This window comes from Caenorhabditis briggsae (genome assembly GCF_000004555.2).
Source record: "Caenorhabditis briggsae complete genome, chrV, whole genome shotgun sequence".
Taxonomy (NCBI): Eukaryota; Metazoa; Nematoda; class Chromadorea; order Rhabditida; family Rhabditidae; genus Caenorhabditis; species Caenorhabditis briggsae.
Genome location: NC_013488.2, coordinates 11,021,159 through 11,043,117, shown reverse-complemented (window position 1 = coordinate 11,043,117; position 21,959 = coordinate 11,021,159). Strand labels below are relative to the sequence as shown.

Here is a 21,959-nt window from a genome sequence, read left to right as displayed (position 1 = left end):
AATTGAATCTGTTCGATTTTAGGTCTGTTCGATTTTGAAAACGTTCGAATTCGTCGTACCCCCATTTTTTTTGGGTTTTCAAATAAATAATGACATATTCAATGATTGACAAGATGAATCCGTTCAGAAGTTTACCTATGGGTCATTTAATTCTGTTGAATCATGTGTAAAGTACTACTGAAATTCTTTCTGTTTTCGAAGAATACTATTCCGAACTCGTTCTTCTCGGAAATTGGTTTCTTTCTGTTCAAAACTTAACCCATTTTCTTATTTTTCAGCCACACTATGAGCTGGCTCCTCTTCTTTCTACTTGTGTTCCCGAATTTTATATTCGCCACAGAATGGGATGCATACAACTTCCCCAACCCAACCGCCGGACAGTTTCAAGAGTTAGTTCTTAAACTCTGGTAATCGGTTTCTAACCAGTTTCGGACAATTTTCCAACCAGATTCGAGTAAAATTCCAACCAGATTCGGAAAGTTTTTATTTTCCGACCAGATCCGGTGATTTTCTGACCAGATCCGACCGAGAAAGCTAATGTCCCAACCTGGTTCGGACAATTTTCTAACCAGATCTAGCCATTTTTGCTCCGGAATTTCCCCGAATCTGGTTCGGACAATTTTCTAACCAGATCTAGCCATTTCTGCTCCGGAATTTTCCCGAATCTGGTTGGAAACCGATTACCAGAGAACTAGAATTTAAAAAATTCTATTTTTCCATGTTTTAGATGCAAAATGCGAACAACTGCGAATATCTGTGATCCAGATGGAGTGCTTACCGAGCAGTCCAGATACCGACTCGACCACGATTTGAAACAACTGGAGAGCAGAACCCGACAAGACAACGCTAGAACATTTTGTGATAAAAAAGGAGTTACTGCTGCAATGGCAGTAGCGAAACACGTGAAAGGAGGAACGACTGAAGCTGTAGAGAACATGGCTAACGATATGCTCCGCAAATGGACATTAGATCCTCAATGCAAAAAAGCCGTCGTCATAGTCGTGTCGACAGATGATATGAAGTTTTGGGTGGCTCGTGATGACAAAGTTCCAGTGTACGCTGATGAATTCACTCAAATCTTCATGCAGCAAAAATCTCTATTCCAACAAAAGAACTACCAACAGGCACTCACTAACATTCTTCAAGCCACATGGGATAAGGCTCTTTCTAAACAAGGATCCCCGCGTCAGCCAACGAATCGTGGGAATCAAGGACCAGGAAACCAGGGGCCTGGAAGCGGAGGAAAGCCAAGCGGTGGATTCAAAATGCCGTCGATTCCTGGATGGTTCTGGCTTCTTCTCATCGGTGTTATCATTCCAACGTTGTGCTGTTGTTGCTGCATTTATTGTTGCTGTTGTCGTGGAAGAGGAGGAGGCGGTGGAGGTGGAAATCAGAGCAGACAACAAGTTCCGACCGATCGTAAGCAAATTAAGATACGGTTCGAACAAAAAGTAACTAAAAATTACAGCGTATGGTGGAGGCGGCGGTGGTTATCCACAACCTCCTCCTCAGCCACAAGGTGGTGGTGGTGGTGGTGGGGCTGGAGGAATGTTCAGAAATATTTTGTCATCTGGAGGAGGAGCTGCAGCCGGATCAATGCTCGGACGTTTCCTTTCTAACCGTGGAGGCGGCGGAGGAGGTCAGCGATATTCGTATTGCAGAAACCAAGTTTGCATTTTTAGGTGGCGGAATGGGAAGCGGAAATCGTGGATACGGATACCAAGGCAGTGGTGGAAACCAGGGAAACAATCAAGATCAACCAGTCTATGACGACAACAACGGACAAGGTGGAGGTGGATTGTATCCATCCCAAGAGGTTAAAGATCGCGGTGGCGGTGGAAGCTGGGCTTGAACAGCTGAACTTTTTTATTATTTTGATTCAATTTGCCATCCTCTTTCCTAAGAACTTATACCAAAAAATCTCCCGCTTTTGAATTTACAAATCTTATCAACGCTAGTGTATAACGGGCTTATAAAGCAAACTTAATAAATGATTTACTTTATTCAGAAAAAATAAAAGCACGAAAAACGGTAAAAATCTCCGATTCTATCCATAAAAATACAAATGAAAAAAATGCGGTCAGCAAAAAACATGAACCAGTTACAGGTATGGAAAGCGGACCAGTAGATAACGACAAGGGATACGGGTACAGGGAAGATGTATATGGGAATTGAGCTATAAGATGCATAAGAGTGATGAGCATCTAAACGGGAGAAAAACATAAATGAGTAATATTTGACTAAATTCTAGCGCTTGAAAACGGAATAGTGTATGAACGTCTTGCGGGTTTTATATCACACTGGACTGCCAACAAGAGACGAAAGATCTCGAATATCTCGACGTAGAGACGACACTGACGGCGGTTCCACCGGCGTCAAGGGAGCTGTTGGAAGTTGACGATCTGAATCTTTGTCTTCGTTGTTTTCTTGGCATTTAGCTTCATCTTGCTGCTCCTTGAATGATTCCCCGCTTCTTCGCCGAATCGTTCGAGTAGGCGATATATTCTACAACGGTGATTTCGATTTGGAGTCATAGTACTAAAAACTAACAGAAGTTGTGAGTGGTGACGCTGGTATCTTCTTGGTCCTTTGTGGGCCAAAAGACGAGTGGGAGAAGAACTTCTTCAATTCTTCAACTGGAAGATCACGACTTTTCAACGCCATCGATTTCCTAGCCAAGATTTCCCCTTCTCTCAACGATCGTTGTGAAACAGAAGTCGTCGAGAGGGATACCATTGACGAGGCACGTGTAACGCGAGCTTTCGAAGCTGCTTGCTGAAAAAAGGAATTTTAGAAATATGAAATTGGCTTCATGGTTAAGAAAACCTTGACTGCGTCCATCACAATTTTCATGCTTTGTTCGAGGGTTTCGAAAATTGCTTGCAGTGTCATATTGCCTGCGCACAAGTATACTTGCAGCTCCATCTCACGAGTCTTCACATCGGAAAGTCCATTTTGCACATTTTGTAATTTTTCGCTAGTCTGTTCCATGAATGGTTGATAGGCAGCAATCAAGGGCTCAACATTCGAGGCTCTCATTTGACCATCAAGTTTGCGAATCGTTCGCTGAACCTGCCCAACGGCGTCCTCCAGATCTTTCAGATTCAAAGGTCTCACAGAAACCATTTTCGCTTGGATTTCTTCAAGCTGATTTGTTTGTAGATCACAAAATGCTACAATGAGGTCGACAAGCTTCACAGAAACGTGCTGTCCTTTTCCCTTCATCTGCAGTAGCTGTAGCAGATAGCTGAACTGGAATCCTGCTGCTTCAGCGAACATCGATCCTTGATTGAGATAGTTTCCATATTGCAAGCACTTTCGTAGTAGTACTTGGATGACCTCTCCACGAGCTAAAGTGCAACCAGACTGAAGCAATTCGATCTGTGTTTGAAATTTGCCAATCTGTAATTGAGAAGATATCAACTAAGTTTCTTTTTCTTTCAAACCTACCTCTGCTGTCAAGTTTTCCTTCGTTATGAAAAGTTCGATACGCAATCGCAGGTGTTTGTTTCGAGCAATATGCCAGCAGAACTGATCGCTGGCATGCGTCAGTGTACGATACTCCACTTTCAGGAATGGATCTAGTTCGTCTTTATCGGGGAAATTTTTGTTGAGTGTTGTCATCAGGTCGACTTTTATTCCATCCGTCTCGTTTCGCTCTAGCTTGTCTATCAATTCGGTGAAATCCAGAGGTTTTAATCTAAAATATCAACTCATATGTCTGGTTTTATTGAGAATTTTTACTTCTTGATCAGGATCTCAATTGTCAATGCTTTGGGAGATACAAGCACCTGTTGAGTTGTCGGAGACCGAGCAGAGATTGTATTGACATCCGACGACGATGTTGTAGCTCTGAGCGATTTTCCAAAGACTCGTCCAACGGATCCACCAATCTTCCTGTTCAACTGCTTGATTGGAGCTTCTTCGAAAACTTCTTCCATCTAGAAAGAAACTTTATTTGGCAAAAATAATTCTATTTTACCTTGGATCGTTCCTCTTCATTAAAATCAACGCACAAGGAATCGTTGAATACAGTTCCTGCATCTTGCATTTGGTTCGTCAGTTTAGGCCAACGAACGAACGCTGTCTTTTTCTGTTTCCTGTACACAACTGCTGATTTGACAATTCCAGGAGATAGAACTGGCGAAGTTGCAGAACCTGGACTGAACGCGTTCGATGCGTTTCCGTTGAACATAAAAGAAGGAGGCGGAGGTGGTGGAGGTGGTGGAGGTCCTCCTGGTACAGTTCTCAATCCAGCTGCAGCTCCTTTTAGCATGTCGAGTGGCAAAGGGGGAGCAGGGGGAGGTCCACCTGTAGAACCTGTTGGCGGTGGTGGAGGGGGAGGAGCATTTCTAGAGAGAGGAGCCATTCCAGCAGGCATTGGAGGGAGCGTCGGAGGTGGGGGAGCATTTGTCGCCAAGGGAGCCATTCCTGGGATTCGAGGAGGCGGTGGTGGAGGTGGGGCATTGCTCGATACCGGGGCAATAACGTTTGATAGGGGTGGTGGTGGTGGAGCTGTTGAACTGATCGGTGGCAACATCGATGTTGTCGAAACAGGTGGAGGTGGTGGAGGTGGAGCGTTCGTGCTGATTGGAGGAATATTGTCCCAACTCTTCTCTTCAGAATCTACCATTTCGAAACTCATCGTCATTATCTCACTGAAACCCATATTATCTGACAATGATGACGTTGAAGATGCTTCATCGATGAATGCAATATTCGCACTGTCTGCGAATTTCACGGGAAGTGTCGTATCGAGACCAGTGTGCATCTCGTTACTTTCCGTTTCTTCGGAGGAATCCAATACTTCATTAATCGCCGGCAACGCACTGTCGTGTGCTGGAGACAATGGTCCGTCATCATCGGAAGAAAATGTAGAAGCGGAACAACTCGATCGGAAGAAAGAATTATCGACGCCTGTTTTGGCTTGTGACGGCAAATCGGTAGCTGTCGCCCATTTTTTCAAGTTCCGATTCATGAGGGCATCTGGTGTCGTCGGGTCCGAATGACTCAATTTGCTCTCGTCATCGGAAGTTGAATAGTCACAAAACACAGCTGATTCCTCTGGAATTGTGGTGGAAAGCGCAAGAGACGGTTCTCTGGGTAGTCCTGCGTATCCTTTCATTTTATCAGTCTGCACTTCCGAGTCTTTCCTGTCCTTTCTATCATTCTGTACGTTGGAGAGTGTCGCTATGCATTCCTCGAGTTTTTCTGAGCATCCGATGAAATCCAGCACGTTAACCTGAGAAAGTTTGACACATTAGAACCTTATTCTTAACATCGCATGAAGCTAAAATCAGTCTTTCAGTATGTTTAGTATTTTTTCCGCATCTTTTTGCCACTTTGGGGATGAAATTTTGCAAGCTAACCATTTTCTTCCATTGCAGGTCAGTAGTTCTCAGCATAACTTTGGCCAAAGCTTCTATAGGACTCCTACTATCATCCGGCAAACCCAAGAGTCGAGCATCTCTTTTCTCCGATTCTAGGTATGTTCGTACTTGAGCGTCGACTTCCTCGTCCACATGTGCACAATCCACGTGAGCAGCCAATGCTGAGAGTAGTCCGTTTGCTAAAAATAACAATTGACATATAAATTAACGCATGACTACTAACAACGAAGTTTGTTCCGAATGGTGAATCGCTGAAGGTATGAACTTGTGCTGTCAATCATAAAGTTGATATCAGCAATCGCTTCCAACTTCTTCGTGTTACCTCTTAAATAAACTATCAACTATCAATTAAATTTAAAAAAAATGGAAAAGTTGTACCTGAAGTTAGCTACTATATGCCTGATATGAACGTCGGTGTCATCTAGACGACTCGAAGAAGTAGAAGACATGGGTCCAAGATCAACACAACGCTCGTTAACCGTGCTCTCGACCGGCTTATTGGCAACTATTTTCGCAGGAATGTTCATCTGGGACGCCTTGTTTCCAAATATCTGCGTTGATTTCTGTGAAATGGGTTTCTTTCTCATCGGTATATTTTTCTGCCCTGAGTTCTCCACATCTGACGGATTGCTCACACGACTGGCTGGCCTACTTGCATCAGAATGTGGTGGACTTTTTGTATCTGAAAAAAAGAGTTGTTTTTTTCTAAAGAGTATTCTGGAGTGTTTCTGACAATAGGTCAAAACATACTTTGAGATCCGGCCGTCTGATCATTCCGCTTCTGGTTCTTTTTCGAGTTTGTGCGTTTCTTCGCCATATGAAGAGGTCGACGTGGAACAGCTGAAAATAACATATGATGGGGTGTGTGTGTGTGTGCATCGGGGGTGGTTTCAGTGATGAAAGATTAGGAGAAGGTGGCATTGTTATCTTTTTTGGCGGTCTGAACATATTAAGTTAAACGAAAAGCAAACAAAAAAAGCAACATCATATGCAATAAATTGCAATTAGAAACACATTCCAAATATTATGATGTTTTGTGAGTCAAAAGCAATCGAATGCCGACATTCGTGGCTGATTTTTTTGTCGGAAAGATTATGCATATTTGGAGGATCGTCAACCAGTTAGCATCGACGCAGATGATAAATATAGAAGAACAGAAAAACATAGGGAAACGTAGAATTTATTTGTCGCCTTCCTACACTTCCATAGTCACCTTTTTCTCTGACAAGGATAATAGGCCGAAATTATATGTCTTCGAGACTTTTCCGTTCCGTTTCAAAGAATTTTCTTTTTCAGGAAAGCGATCACTCTTGCAGCGAAGACGAGGTGACAGGTCCCTGTCATTATTGGAAAAAGGCGCCTTAGAAAAGAGAATATTAACTCTCATACTTTGAGCGCCAAAAATAGTGAAACGAATGCGAATCGGCTGACTGCTGATTAGCTGAATAGTTAGTTCTGCACACCTCACGCCTGTCAAGCCACATATCCACAACAATGAAATATACAGGTGGTAGCTCAAAAAAGTAGATTGCTGTCAATGGAACTTTGCAGCTCTAGTAAAATGTGGTTTTTTTTAGGAGAATATATGCAAAAACCCCTTTGATCTGCCAATAAAAACAATAAAACCTAGAATAAGAGTCTTGAAACTGCGTGGAATATGTAAAGCACAGCAAAAGCTTTGCTGTTGAACTGTCGAAACGACAAGCGAGCCTCTCCTAGCAAGTAAAAAAATGAGAAAGAGGAAAGCTAAAGAGAGTGAAACGCTGACTGTTTTTATTGCCTGTATTCAACGATGGGATACTCGAAATTTCGGCTAATAAAAAAGAAACTTCAAGAAAATTTCAAGACAAAAACACTTTCCCAGCAAACGTTTGTGTATTTTGGGAAGTCTAAAACGAAGCCGCTAAACAAAAATATACAGAGAAGCATCTGCGAGTCGTAGTTTCAGCAGCGCTGACGAAATCTCCAAGGAGAATGAAAATCTGATACCAAAACGACAGCATTCTCATGGAGAATCAGTGGGTGGAACATTATGAGAAAATGAAGTGGGCCTCGAATGAACTAAAGTGCAGCCGGTTTACGATGACCACATTCACAGAAAATGGTCTTCAAGCTGATGACAAATTGGTGATAAAATACCTTATATCGGGAAGGCGATAGCCTTGGGAAAAGAAAATGGACGCCTAGAAAAGGATGTTCTGATATTCTGGTGATTTACAACTGTTTCCCATCTTTTCTCTTAATTGAGTAAACGGAGAAGCGGAAAATGATCTTGATCAGAAGTTTAGTACCAAAGAAAACTAACAGAAAAAACTGTCAAACGGAATGATTTATTAGCGACAAAGCAACATTTTGGAGGTCGGACAGGCAGAAAGAAGCTCTCAAATTCAAACGTACGCGCAACGGGAGACTGTTTAACAGACTGCGTCTCTTCTTCTCCTTGGTGGATGGTGTATTTAATGGTGAATAAATGGTGAACGATTGGTAAGAACAGATGTGACAAACGGACAGACGAGGAACATGCAACGAGTGATGTTTTTGACGAGTGTCGATGAGAATGCTTTTTCGCTGTTTTTAAGGTTAAAAATAGCAGACGAAACTCTGACTTTTAAATAAAATTTGAATAAATTGAAATCTGAACACTTTAATAGAGTTTTTCATGAAAAAAACCTGTTTTTCAAACATGCAAAAACGAAGAAAATTGATTTTTACCATTTGACAGCGATAACTCCCGCCGCAGAGTTTCTCCCGTTTCGGTGGGTCCTGCCACGATGAAACTTATTACTGTAGAACTTTTTTTGATTCATTTTGAATGAAAAAAGTTCGATTGGGTTTCCGGAAAGAAGAGCATCCTGCAAAATAATTTAAATAATTAGCCGAAATTTTTTATTTTGGTACGAAAAAAAAAGAGCTGTTGAAGAGAAACGCCGATCGCCGAAGGTACCACAATGTAACCTGGAAATATTTTTATTTTCCGAAATTATTTTCTCGATTTAAATCGAGAAAATAATTTCGGAAAAAAATTTCGGAGAAATTTCGGAGAAATTTTTCGGAGAAATATCTTGGGTTTTCAGTCAATCTTTAACTATAAATTTTTTTAGTTTCCGACTGGTTTGGTGAAAAATAACAGGAAACTCGACGGCAAGCAGTGAAAAACGAGAAAGTCTCCCTCTTCAATCCTGAAAACTTATTTTTTGGTTACGGTAGTTGTCGCTGTGGACTTTAGGTCTCCGTTCCTCTTCCACAGTTCCGATTTCTTTGTACCAGAATAATATTTCTAATTTATTTGTAGTGATTCAATGTTGTTTTGTACTCAATGTTTGATGCGATCAAAAATTTCCAAAAGTTTTTGCCCAGACCAGAAAATTGGTCTCAAAAGATGTATCCCAAATCATAAAATTGCAAGTGTTTTCGTCGAAGAAATTTGTGAAGAGGGGGGAATTTTAGTGGTAAGACACAGAATGGAGTTAGAATAAATAGGGCATCAAAAATTCTTGCAAATCAGTTCTCACAATGAAACACTGTATTCTTTTCACAACTGTTATTCTCTTGGTGGTTTATTCTTCGTCAGCTTTCCCATTTGGAGAAAACAATGCCGAAGGATTCCAAAGATTCAAAAATCTACTTCCGAAGGAACTCGTAGAGGCCTACAGTAACGAACTCGTAGAGGCCTACAGTCAGCCCAAAGATAAGGAACTCGTAGAGGCCTACAGTCAGCCCAAAAGATAAGAATGACTTGAACACAGTGTTCAGCAATTACCGAAATCATCAAAACGAGCAGGAAATGATTAATGATCTGAAACAGATCAATCCAGTTCTTGGATCACGAGTAGAGAGAAAAATGATCGAGTTGAAAAAAAAAGTGGCTGGTTTGAGTGATGAATCAAAGAGATTTGTGGACAGTTTGAAAGCCGCCGGAAGAGAAGTTTATGCCCAACGCCTGAAAGGACAACAGATGGATAGATTTCAATTGAGACAAATCGGAATGGGGTACGGTAGATTCTTTTTTTAACGGATCAAATATGTTTATTTTCAGAGTTGCACAACATTATAGATTTTTATCACCATATGCCCAACAAGAACTGCAGTCCACTTTTCCACAAATTTTCGAATTTATGCAACAAGCTCGTGCTCAAATGCTCCAACGATTTTTAGGTGGCGGTGGAATGGCTGGAATGGCTGGAATGGGAGGAATGGATGAAATGGGAAAATGAAGATATCGAAATGGACCCGCTCTAACTATAAGATAACTTTATATTGTAATGTTTCAAACTGAAAACTCATCTTCACATATTAAAAAAATATAAAAAGGTTTCAAAATTGTGATTTGTGTTTTGGAAATTTCTCAAAACCACAAATGTGATAATGTTGTCTTATTAGGTCAGTTAATTTTTCTGTACATGTTAAAGAATAAATAATTGTAACAGACACGTAATTCAAAGTGATATTTCAGTCCCCACTTCATCATTATTGACAAGTCTGCATTTTAATTTCTATACGAAGATGAACAATCAGTAATCCCAGTATATCTCAAAGAATACGGTTTTCCAAGAGCAGGGATGAACGGAACTCCTTTTTTAGTCTTCCGGATAATTTCAAAAAAAAAATTCTTTTGTTGAAAAAAATACATTTTTTTCAGATTACAAATAACATAAAAAATACGATTCGCATTAAGAAGACTATCAAAAAGAACACTTTCAAAAAGTACTGCGAAATCTGAAAATTAGTACAGAAATCTCTTTCAGAGATCATAATTTGTTTTTCACTAGATTAACTTGACAATTCTTAACGCTTTCCTGAAAACACTTCCTTTGTTAAACCAAAAAGTGGCAAAAGTTTAGAATTCCCATGAAACCCCTTTAAAATAATCAGATTAATCAGTTTTTGAAAAACCATTTTCATACAATTCTAGAAATTCAAAAATTTCCCGATTTTTTTTCTCTGAATATACTTTATTCCGTCTTCCCGATTTGAAGAATTTGTATTCATTTTATCCCTGATCGCTGTGAAATGAATAGAAAAAAAGAAAGAGTGACAGCCCTTAAAATTCAAAATTTATATCTCATGGAAAAACAAACTATCGGTCAGAAATCTCAAAAGTTTCAATGTTCAATCGCTTGGAACTATTTTGAAAATCGATTTGAAACAAACAAAAAATACAGAAATCCATGAAGCATTTCAATAGTTTCATGTTCACTACTTTTGGAAATTTATAACTTTCATTCAATTTCCTATTTCTAAATTGTTTTCTTTTTCTAGGTTTTTCAAGGATTTTTCAATTTTCGTTCTTTTCTTAATTGCTCTTCTTTTTCTTTTACTCTCGCCCTTCCCCGTATCATATCCCAACCTGAAAGCATTTTTCGAAATTTCAGTTTTCATATACATCTCTTCTTATTAGCTAACCAACTTTTAGGAATTCGATAGCAATTTTTTTGGAAAATTGAAAATAAAAAGAAAATTAGGAAAATTTAGAAAAATAGAGGAACCATATGAGTAATATAATGAAGACTAAACCTGGATCGCGAATCTCAATTTTTATATTTTTTTGGCCGACACCTATCGCACACAAGAAAATATCTGAATGGGTACATGTGGTGAAAAAAAACTCATCCTTTGTGGTCCTTTGGTATTGAAGAAATTTTCGTGATTTAGAGTTCCCAAAAGTTATAATTTCAAAAATAGAAACATTTTAGTATACTGAGTTTCTTACCACTTCAATGTGTTTTAATCAAGAATACTTTTTTTTTGAAATGTTCTAGAAATGTTCTGTTTCTCAAGACTTCTGTTACGGTGAAGCTTTAGGTGGTTTTTTTCAGAGAATTTCTCCAGAGTTTTCCTTGTTTTCCATAGTTTTAATTGTAGTTTTTGTGATTTTCAAAACTTTTTTATCTGATTGACAGTTTGTGTGTATGGTCACATCGTAAACTTGCATACATATATCCAACATTCAACATTTGAAAACAAAAACAAAACGTTGTTTAACCTCTGCGAGATGATCTCTTATGCTAAAACACCATCTTCAGAAAACAAACAGAATTGTCCTTGATTGGATGAACCATCTGAAGAGACAATGGTCGTTGTAAGGAACAATGTCCATGGAGGCTACAAAATCTTAGTAGCCTTCTCCAAGAATTGACATCATGTTTATCGAAAACAGCACGGACCGCCCATTGAACAAATCACAAAACTTGAGTATAAAAGAGTTTTGATAGAAACGATGAGCAACATCAACATGTCACGTCTTCTTGCATTCAACCTCTTTTTCGTTGCATTCGTTGGCTTTTCACTGGCTGCACCAACCGGAGAACCATCCCTATTCACTCAACTTCTCAAGGAACATAAGGATATTCTCCCTTCTGAAGTCGTTGAAGCCTACAAGGACTTGTCTGGTGATGAGAAGGAAAAAGTGAAAGATGTTTTCAAGAACTACAAGGATTTCAAGAACGAAGACCAATTAATTGCTGCTCTGAAGGAAAAATCACCAGAATTGGGAGAGAAAGCTGAGAAGCTTCAGGCTAAATTGCAAAAGAAGATCAATGGAATGAGTGAGGAGCCAAAAGCATTCATTCAAGAATTGATTGCCGGTGGAAGAGGATTGTATGCCAGATCTGTCAATGGAGAGAAAATTAGCAGCTCCGAAATCAAGCTTCTCATCGAGACGTAAGTGTCATTTCAGAATTATAATATCGGATATATGTTTTGTTTTCAGTCAAGCCGCCTCCTACAAGGCTCTTAAACCTGAAGATAAGGAAGAATTGAAAAAGAATTTCAGTGGAGTCGTTAAATTTATGGAGGACGATAAAGTTCAAACTCTTATTTCGAAACTTCTCGAGAAGACTAACGATGAGCATTAAATTATAATAATGTACATTTTCATGAAAACTTTTATAGAAGCTAATAAATTCTTTATCTTTGAAAATTGTTGTTAAACAAAAAACAACCAAGAAAACACAAATCACAGTCAATGTTATCACAACAACTTATCTATCTCGACCTTGATTTTATCATTGGATGCGAATTTGTAAAGACCGAGGAATGCGTTCTTCAATTCTTCTTTGTTAGTATCCGGAAGAGATTTGAATGATGGGAATTGCCTGAAACAAAACTGATTGAGAAGAAAGTTAATTCCTAAAAATCATACTTTGCGAAAACTGGAAGAACTTCTTTGGGGTCAAGTGGAACTCCAACTATTTGAGCAGTGTAAATTGCGCGTCCAATTCCCAGCAATTCAGTCACAAACTTTTTAGTTTCAGGAGTCAATGTTTGAATTTCAGCGTCCACTTCAATGTACAGCTTCTCAAACAACGATCCAAGAGATTCAGATTTCTTCTTGATTGCCACAATGAGGTCAGCAATACTTGTGAATTTATCATAATTCATGAAGACTTCTTTCATAATTGCACTCTCCTCAGGACTCAGATTATCAAAAGCTTCAACCACTTTCGGAGGGAGAGCATCTTTGTAACTTTCGATTACTGCTTCGAATATTCCATCAGCAGCAAAAGAAAAGCAGAATAATAGAGAGAAAATGAAGAGGCGAGATAACATATCAAAAAAAGAAGTGACCAATTGAATCAATACTTCTAAATGAAGATGTTGGATGTAGGGCGAGAGAAAGGTTGTGTTTTCTGTTTTCTGTCTGTTTTCTTCAAAAAAATACAAATGACTGTTGTCTCGATATTGATTAAAAATACTTCCTTCTTCAGTTCTTCCTTTGTTGAGAAGACTGGCGGGCCTTTGGCGCGTTTTCGTCGCTCCGCTCCTTACAATTCATCCCATTGTAACTAACGTATTTAATTTTTTAATCTGATTTGTAGCATTTAGTGTTAATGACATCTATTAGGTTGTTCGGAAAGTCCTATCCACTTTTGATATGTTGTTTTCAAACTTCGTTTTCTTGAAGGGGATAAAAGCGAGGAAGTTGTCGTTTTATCAGTATGCTGATGAGGTCTAATAGTGTCTACACCCCAACGGAGATCATTCTCCTCTTTTCGTGCAGTGGGATATGCCCATCGTTTTCGCCTCTAATAATTTCCATTTTTGGACTACCATTTTATTTGTATTTCTATCTGACCTCAGATCAACTGAAATGACGAAAATCCACCTCCAAAAAAGCATACGGGCTCAGATTTGGGCGCATTAAAAACCGGGATTGAAAGGGACCCGTCTCAAATTGTGCGGGATATATCAAGTACATCAGTGGCAAGCCTTTCGTCAAAAAGCCATAAATTGGGAACTCTCGGCAAAGTAAAAAAAGTGGGAAGATATGGATCACACCTTTTCGCTCAAAGTAACTTTGTTTCATGTGTAGGCACCTGTTTGAATCTTCTCATCCTGCGTTGCACACATGAATGTTGAAGTTAAATCATTACTAGTGGCGATAAATGGGTAATGTATGATTACTATAAACAACAATCCAAGTGGGTTGACAAAGGCACTCAACCACCAGACGTCCCGAAACGTGAAATTAACGTTAAAAATGAGATGTTTTCGGGATGGATGTCTACCAAGGAGTGGAGTATTGGGAGCTGCCAGATAATAGTGTCACTTTTATGACCGATAGCTATTTTTGTCTGGTGACATAACTCACACTCCATGTGGGTCTCCATTGGAGAGAAAAACAAAGGTTTATTTTCAAAATCGAAATTCGCAACCTCATGCGGGAAGGAGAACGGAGACCGATCTCACTGGATACGGCTAAACGGTTCTGTCTTATCTACAGTATAGTCCAAACCTTGTACTGTCTGACTACCCCCTATCCAGCCATTTCTACCTACATCTTGATTGAAAAAAATTCACTTCAAAGCATGATGTCAAAAATGGGTTGACCTGATTTTCAATGCGCTGTGACCGGAGTTCTGGAAGGAAGGCATCCACAATTTGGTGGGACGTTGGCAGATAGTCACTGATAACAATGGTCATTATCTTCAATTTATCTGACATCGTTTTGACCTTTTTTATATCGAATGAATCTGACGCTAAAAATGGAAAAGACTTTTTGAACAACCTAATACATAAAAAATAGTACAACATACACTGGTGGTTCTCGATCATTGATTCTCAAATTTTGAAGAATACCTCTACTCCAAAAAAAGATAAATTTTTTCTAACCATAAATAAGAAAATGTTTGTTTTCGTCACATTTCGAATCAAGAAAACATTTTGAGAGACATCGGCTTAGGTGCAACACCTTTTTTCTCGTATTTGGCTAAGCTCCCGAAACTGTATGTCTTTCTACTTGACCGGAATTGTCATCTCACGATATTCCACTTTTGATACTGTGACAGGATATACGATCCATTTTTGGAATTAAACTTTTTTATTTTAAACAACTCTAAAAAGAGACAGATGAGAAAAAAAAAATGAACATTAACCTAAAAAATAAGACATTGAATGAATATTATACAGTATTTTTTGTAGGTAAATAATTTTTACGAACTGGTCGATTGAATTTTGGGTAATTACGAGAGGAGTCTACTCGTGGCTGAGCAGAATGAAATGAAAGTGTTACTGGATCAAAAATAACCGTAGTAGTTTGTTTTCTAGGTGCTCGATGAGCTTTTCCACTTGAAGCACCTTGTTGTGAAATATAAAAAGTGGGAGATATTAGTGTGGCGGATCTATCAATGTTCACGTCATACAATTGATTATCAACGGATATATTGCTCAAATCATGAAAACGAGAAGTCGATTCAAACAGGCGAGTGGAGATTTTGGGTTCGAATAACTTCATTGTCTTCTCACAAGCAGCCCCTTCGAATCCATGTAGGCATTCACATATTGGAAAATCGGCTGTCATTTTTGAATCAAACGAATTCACACATTTTCCTCCGTTTTTACATTTACAGATTCCACTATCAATTGGCAATTCGATATCACATTTTGATCCGCGGAACCCAATTGGACAACCGATATTACCAAGAATGTTACACCGTCGACCCATAGATCTCGCTTGTTCCTCATCACAGAACTTATCGCAATGAGCCCCAAAATAATTCCTGAAAATTTTCGAACTAGTTGAAGCACAGACCATTGAACTTACGTATCACATTTGATATCTATTCTGAATCCACTGAATGGTAATCCTGCTTTCGGTGTAACGATGCTCATTTTTTGGGTAGAGAAGATTTTCGGATTGATTACAGAATCTGTCAGCCCAATTTCTTTTACTGGACCACTTCTGATAATAATACTGGCAGGTTCATCAAACTCCATTGGCACGTTTGTCAGTGCTAATTCATAATAAGGGGACAATGGAACTTTGTAGAAACTTTTTCTTCCTCCAACAGTCAATTCAACTGTAGTGTTCAGAACGCGTACATAAGGACTTGTTAGGCGGAGTTCCAAGTAGCCAGTGCATTTTAATAAAGGGAATAAAATAGAAAATGTTAATAAAGTAAGCATACTCTGGCGAGCTCTCATCTTTGACTGACCGTTCGGAGGGCGGAGGGAAAGATCAATGTTGACTTTGTTGGCTATTTGTTTCTTGTGGAGGTGAGAGGTATCAAATTATACCAAAGTGGAATTCAAACTTTTAATAGGGAGGTTCAGAAAATTGACCATTGTGGAGATGTTCTATTCTAAAAAAATGTGAAGAATTGTTCGGAAAAGACATATGTAGGAAATTTCAATCCGTTTGTAAGGAATCGGTCCGCTGATTTATTTTGGACAAATTACAAAACCTTATTGCCAAGAATATCTGTTCCGGCTTTTTATTGAGTTCTTGTGAAGCTGAAATACTGTAAACATTCTAACATATAATAGAGACCGTCTATTTTAAGCCTATATATTTCATGTTCTGTAAAAGATATCAAAAAGTGATTAGCACAAAAATGATATACATGCGTTTTGAGACCTGAATTCCTCCTCAAAGGCAAATGCTCGAGAGAAAAATAATATATTTTTTTCTTCAATTTTTTGCAAAATTTTTAGACCTTTTCAGGTTTTTCAGCGATTTTTGATAATTTTTTGATTTGTCCAAATTTTTGTCTGAAATTTGACAGGATAGTGTTCCCGAAGATTTTCTGCATTTTGACGTGCATTTTGATCTGCCAAAAATCTAAATATTTCAAAAGGAAACCAATTTTCTACATTAAGCTACTGTAATCTTCACGGAAACCGTTCCATTAAATTTCAGACAAAATACCGGAAAAATCGAGAAAAATTCTTTGAAGATAGCAAGGAAACTTAGAAAGGTTTGAAAATTTTGCAAAATTCTAATAAAAAACAGATTTTTCTCGTGAGCAAATCGGTAGATTTTCGGAGTATTCAGTTATGGCGAGAATCTGAACAAAATATTCGAGAACATTCCAGAAGTTTCCAGAAATGGATGAGAAGCGATTTTTCGATTTTTCGAAATTTCGCCAATTTTTTTGATTTTTTTCTTTGCTCTACACATTTTTCTACACTGTGTAAATCAGTAGGTCTGTACGGTTCGTTTCAGAGCCTGCAGTTGACAACTTTCTGATTTCTTTTACAGATAATGAGATACATGAACTCAAAATTGACGGTTTCGATGGCAGTCTATTAAATTGTTTACGGTACATCAGAAGGACATCCAAATTCTGAAACCACTTTTCATTTCCTTTTGAATCAATTCACCCGAAGAACGCTTTTTAGACTCTCTCGGGGTAAGAAATAGTGAAACTGAGTAGGTACTTTCAGTCTTTGTGATCTTGTTGCCTAGAAGAGTAGTAATACTTCTCAAAGTGTAAACCAGAATTGGTTTACAATTTCAATCATCCTATTTCTTCTGTAATTGACTGTTTTGAATGTGATATGAATGTATTATAACCGAATATCCAATTTCCTATTTTACCACTTTATTACATTATATGCATTGTCCAAAACCGGCTGCCGGCAGTTGACAGGTAACACAAAAAAATTCGTCGTTTTCGTGGCAGACAAAGGACGTCGAGAGAGGGTTGGAAGAGGGTAAAATGGAGAGGTCATCTGAAAAGAGAGAAACAAGATTACACTCTGAACTTCACGATGCAATCTATTCTCTTTCTTCTTCTCTCTGTCGTTGTCCCGTATTTACCTACTTTCTACCACTTCTTTCATTCTCGATTTTCAAACACCGAAATGACAATTTTATTTCAAATCCTGTGTAAAGCACAATCAGCTTCTCGACTAGTTCCAATAGTTGCTCTATTCCTCGTCCGATATTTCGTGATTCAATTTTCATCAGTGGAAGCAATCAAACCAAGTCAAGGACAATAGTCAGAATGTTTTTCAAGAGAATGATGAAATACCAGTGAAGTTATTTTTGATCTCAAAAATGCGCTTTTTAATTTTATGCCAATGAAATTTTCGTGATTGTTTCCTTCTAATCTTTCACAGAAAACTGTCTTTCTTCATAGTGCTCAAGTTGAGATTTATGAACTGAACACAAGACAAAAATCTTTAATAAATTATTATTAGATTGAATTCAATAAAAAAGAAAAAGAAACAATTAGTGCATACAATTCGAGAACTGATTGTGAGAATGTGATGTATTATTAATTATGAGGTCTCTATTTTCAGATGTTCTTTTTTTAGGAATTTAAGCAAAATCTCCGCTGATTTCCCTCTCGATCGACCATGGATCAGCGGCTACTGGAATGTGTCCTTCTCCGGCATCCACGTAGCATTTCTCGATCTGAAAATGAAAAATTATTCAGTATGAAATATTGATCATTAATTCACCTCAATGGCATCTCCGTGACAGACAACACGAAGAGCTGGTCTTCTGGAGACACAAGTACGAACTCTGGATCTTTCTCCATTCTGACATACAGACCACGCAGTCCACTCTGTCCACTCTCCGAACGCCAATCCTGAAAATATGGTTTCTTTTTTTTTTCGAAAACAGATAAAGCTGGGATTAAAGAATTGAGAGACGCTCCGACGAGACATTTATCTCTCGAGGGAATCAAAAAAATATATTGAAACTTGAGAATCAAATCGAATTATAGCCTCCCCCATGTGTTGCTTTTCATATCTTCGTTTTAGGATTTCCTTCTTTTTCCCCACTTATTCACTATGTTTAGTTGTAATTTTATCCGGGATTTTTTTTGCAGAGAAGGAACTTGAAAAAATGGCGCTGAAATAGGAAATCGTTCCGGTTAATATGGATCGTCACTAAATTTGGTGAGATCTTCTTTAGTTTCATTGGCTTTCTGATTTTCTCAGAAAAAAGAACAGCTAGAAAACCGTCTTATAAAATGTTTGTTGGTCTTTATTTGTTGGAATCACGAAATTTCCGACTCCCAAAACTTTGAAATTTCGGAATTCCGAATTATTCCGATATTAAAAATATTAGAATCACACTTTCCAATCACCGAATCGTAAAAAGTTGAAAATCGGATTTCGAAAACGCAAAAAAACCTAAAAGTAATTCCGCTCGAGACCCGACCCCTAATGAGACTTTGGCATATCGTAGTCCAAAAGCTCAAACTCCGAAAATGCTCGAAATTTTCGAAATTCTGTTCCCATCATCCCAGAATCTCTTCTGAAGACTACCTTGAAGGCCTAATCTTCCCTCAACGGATTATTCCCAATGACAGTAACTTTCAAAATATAATTAGTTTATATGATCCCTAAAGTTTACCCGTTTTGGTGTCCTCTTTCACTAACTAATTCACTGTCTTTTATTCCTTGGTTCCCTACCCCTCAAAAATATTCTCTGTTGTTCCTCCGCCTTTTTTCTTCTTTTTTCTGCCTATTCTTGCTCCTTTTCCTCCTTGCTCAGGCGTCTTAAACCGATAGTAATTTTGTTAAAACGTCCCTATTTCTCCCTTTCCCAACTGACTTGGTATTCCCACATATCTCCCACACACAACACTGATATTTCAGTTTTGCTTTGTTTTTACATCTAGAGGGGGAGCAGAGATTTTCTGTTAGTTGCTTACTTTCTGGGGTTCTTGCCAAATTTCCGGAAAGAATCTGCGTTGGCAAGTCGATTGAAATTGATGCTTCGTTCTGCTTTACTCCGGCTGCTTTAGCACGTACTTCAGCAATTTGGTCATCTGCAATTTTTTCGATCTCTAGACTTGAAAATCGGCTAATTTTTAAGAAGAAATCTCAAGATTGAAATTTTGGAAAATTTTGTACTTGTTATCTCATCAAAGCGTCCATAAAAAGTTCGAGATTTGACTCGAAAAACCAAAAACACTTATTCAATGTTAGAAACCCATTCCTCCAAATGTTACTGGTTTATTGCTTTCCAAGAACTCGAAACCTCAATCCTATTCTAAATCTAAAAACTCTCCCTTTCCTTCTATTCAAATCCCAATAGTTCTCGTTATTCTAGAGAACAATAAAAACGAAAAAAGAGGCAAAATCAGCCAAAATATTTGTTCACAATTAGTCTGTGTCCAACGAATAGATTCAAGGTAGGTGTCGAGTTTCTGTTGAATGATTTGAAAACTAGTAGTAGTAGGAGTTGTTGGTGCCCATTCAATATCGTATTTCTCATTTCCCAATAATAATTTTCTGATCTCTCATTTTTTGTTTTTTTTTCAACTTACTTGACACAGCTGATGCTGGTTGAAGTGGGTGGAATGTCTCAACCAAATCAAATCGTGCTCTGTCGTAGGCTCCCAAATTTACTGCCTGAAAGATTTGAGTCAAATTTTTAGACATGAATTTTAAAAAAAACTAACTGCTTGATCATCGATGTTGACTGAGACTGGGAGAGCTGTGATAAGAGGTAACAGAGCGAGAAAAACGCACCGGTTCATGTCTGAAAATTAGGTGAAATGGAATCAGAATAGGATTGGTCGTAATATGTGAAAGTGAGCGAAAGGAAGTCAAATATATAGGGCGAAAACGATGTGAGAATTGGATGGCAACAAGAAGAACAACATGCCAATAAATCAAACCAATCCGATGATTTCACTAGCTTCCTAAATCTGGTCATTAAGGCGTGACTAACAGTTCTAGATTCTTCTTCTTCTAGGTTTAATCACCGGTTTTAGTCGTTGGTATGGAACGGGTACACAGGCCTAAAATTTTTGTTGCGCAACATGTATTGCGCAGACGACGTTCACCTTTCTATCGAATCCACGAACTGACGGCGCGGAAGAAATGATAAGAAAAAGAAGGTGTATAATGAGGGATAAATTTGGGAGAAAGGTACAAATCTCCTGTATTTGTACACTTGTGAATAGTCGACAAAAAGAGTGGGGCCGTCGTCAGAAAAGGGGGATTGTGATCATCCTGAGGGCGGAGGCAAAACTCCAACTGGTGTCGATAACGATAAAATGGGTTGAGGAAAAAACGCGAGAAAAAAATCGAGTTTTTGCTATGTTGTCCGCTTGTTTGATGGATCATCAACCTTCGCGCTTCTCATGGCTAACTGGATTTTTTCGGCATTTTTCCGTGAAAGTCTTGGGGTATGGAGAAGAATTTTTAGGTGATGATCAAGACCTTTCAAAAAAAATCGAGAGTTGCTTAGAAGGGCGGAAACGACGAAAGCGCTATAGAATCAACAGGATAAGGATTCTTGAATAAGGAATCAGATGATGTATATTTTGGAATGATAGATAATAGAAAGAGAAGAAGCATAGATGATTCTGATTACAGTAGGAATTGAGAATAGCCTAAAATAGAAACCTGATATTTGAAGATGAGGAAAACGTGCAATGCAAAATGTTACATGTGGAATCCCAGCTTGTTTCAAAAACCCGTAGGATAGACGGAAAAAGTTATTATTAAAAGGAAAATCCTAGTAAAAAATATAATTTTAAGTTAAACTTTTTTATATTCAATATACTTGTCCCGGGCCGGACCGGGTTTTGGAATTTCAAAAGCTCGGTTCAGGAAATTTTTCTTGATATGGTGGTATTCAATAAATTTCTCTCATGAATTATCAAAAAATCAGCTACCCGAGCCGACCATGTCGGAAGAATTTTTTACCCGATCCGCTCCGGAATTTGACAAGTGCGTTATTCAGATGATCGTTAAATGGTTAATTGAAAAAAAATTAATCAAGCCCCCAAAAAATTTTGAATAATAGTCCAATAAGTGCAGCCAATGTACGTTTCTATGCGAGATAATGAAACTATCATAAATGAAATTATCAGTTTCTCCAACTTCTTCTCGTTTCAATTTCATCTCCGTTTATCATTCTTATAAGTGTTCCGTTTCCTTATCATCAGTTGCGCTCGTCATTTATCATTTTGCAGGTACACCCCACTCAATCCACAACATTATGATTATTGGAGACAAGATCAATCGGGAGGAGACGAACAACAGGTACGTTTCGGGAGAAGAATGGATACGGAATCCTTTGGTGGCGACTGATAGGAATGCGTGCCAAACGATGATCAAATGCCCCAATAGGTGAAAAAGTGCATTACGCAGAAAAAGGACAGAGAGGGGTGATAAAGGAAATCAGCGAGGGGATGATGATAACCGGTGTATGGATGTTGCCTTTTTCGTCTTCTATTACACTTTATTGCTAGAACTGGATAATGACGACTTGTTGAATAAAGGAACATGTCTGGATGAGTGTTCACGGGTGATTTGAACACAAGACAGTAGAATGCAATCAGTTTGAATGTGATAGGCACGAAACATCAACAA

General features: G+C 38.4%; 7 protein-coding genes across 7 annotated transcripts; 3 read left to right on the top strand and 4 right to left on the bottom strand.

The window, feature by feature from the left end:
- Positions 1-285: 285 nt before the first annotated feature.
- On the top strand, positions 286-1,852 carry CBG29112 (the record flags this gene model as incomplete). Its single annotated transcript, XM_002636943.2, has 4 exons — positions 286-389; positions 728-1,419; positions 1,469-1,639; positions 1,683-1,852. The coding sequence occupies 4 exons, from the start codon at positions 286-288 to the stop codon at positions 1,850-1,852; spliced, it is 1,137 nt and encodes a 378-aa protein (XP_002636989.2).
- A 443-nt stretch (positions 1,853-2,295) lies between these two features.
- On the bottom strand, positions 2,296-6,207 carry Cbr-inft-2 (the record flags this gene model as incomplete). The annotated part of the gene is made up of 10 exons (XM_045237670.1): positions 2,296-2,505; positions 2,551-2,775; positions 2,827-3,402; positions 3,451-3,700; positions 3,745-3,941; positions 3,983-5,242; positions 5,280-5,569; positions 5,614-5,714; positions 5,769-6,072; positions 6,141-6,207. 10 exons carry the CDS (start codon positions 6,205-6,207, stop codon positions 2,296-2,298), a joined length of 3,480 nt encoding a protein of 1,159 aa, XP_045094036.1.
- A 2,967-nt stretch (positions 6,208-9,174) lies between these two features.
- On the top strand, positions 9,175-9,604 carry Cbr-far-4 (the record flags this gene model as incomplete). Its single annotated transcript, XM_002636945.2, has 2 exons — positions 9,175-9,380; positions 9,427-9,604. The coding sequence occupies 2 exons, from the start codon at positions 9,175-9,177 to the stop codon at positions 9,602-9,604; spliced, it is 384 nt and encodes a 127-aa protein (XP_002636991.2).
- A 2,018-nt stretch (positions 9,605-11,622) lies between these two features.
- Cbr-far-3 lies at positions 11,623-12,244 on the top strand (the record flags this gene model as incomplete). The annotated part of the gene is made up of 2 exons (XM_002636946.1): positions 11,623-12,050; positions 12,100-12,244. 2 exons carry the CDS (start codon positions 11,623-11,625, stop codon positions 12,242-12,244), a joined length of 573 nt encoding a protein of 190 aa, XP_002636992.1.
- A 116-nt stretch (positions 12,245-12,360) lies between these two features.
- Positions 12,361-12,938, bottom strand: Cbr-far-5 (the record flags this gene model as incomplete). The annotated part of the gene is made up of 2 exons (XM_002636947.1): positions 12,361-12,484; positions 12,532-12,938. The coding sequence occupies 2 exons, from the start codon at positions 12,936-12,938 to the stop codon at positions 12,361-12,363; spliced, it is 531 nt and encodes a 176-aa protein (XP_002636993.1).
- A 1,852-nt stretch (positions 12,939-14,790) lies between these two features.
- Cbr-dsl-7 lies at positions 14,791-15,812 on the bottom strand (the record flags this gene model as incomplete). Its single annotated transcript, XM_002636948.1, has 2 exons — positions 14,791-15,388; positions 15,433-15,812. The coding sequence occupies 2 exons, from the start codon at positions 15,810-15,812 to the stop codon at positions 14,791-14,793; spliced, it is 978 nt and encodes a 325-aa protein (XP_002636994.1).
- Positions 15,813-17,934: 2,122 nt separating this feature from the next.
- On the bottom strand, positions 17,935-20,113 carry CBG09484 (the record flags this gene model as incomplete). The annotated part of the gene is made up of 5 exons (XM_045237669.1): positions 17,935-18,030; positions 18,078-18,208; positions 19,283-19,399; positions 19,901-19,985; positions 20,036-20,113. The coding sequence occupies 5 exons, from the start codon at positions 20,111-20,113 to the stop codon at positions 17,935-17,937; spliced, it is 507 nt and encodes a 168-aa protein (XP_045094035.1).
- Positions 20,114-21,959: the final 1,846 nt, after the last annotated feature.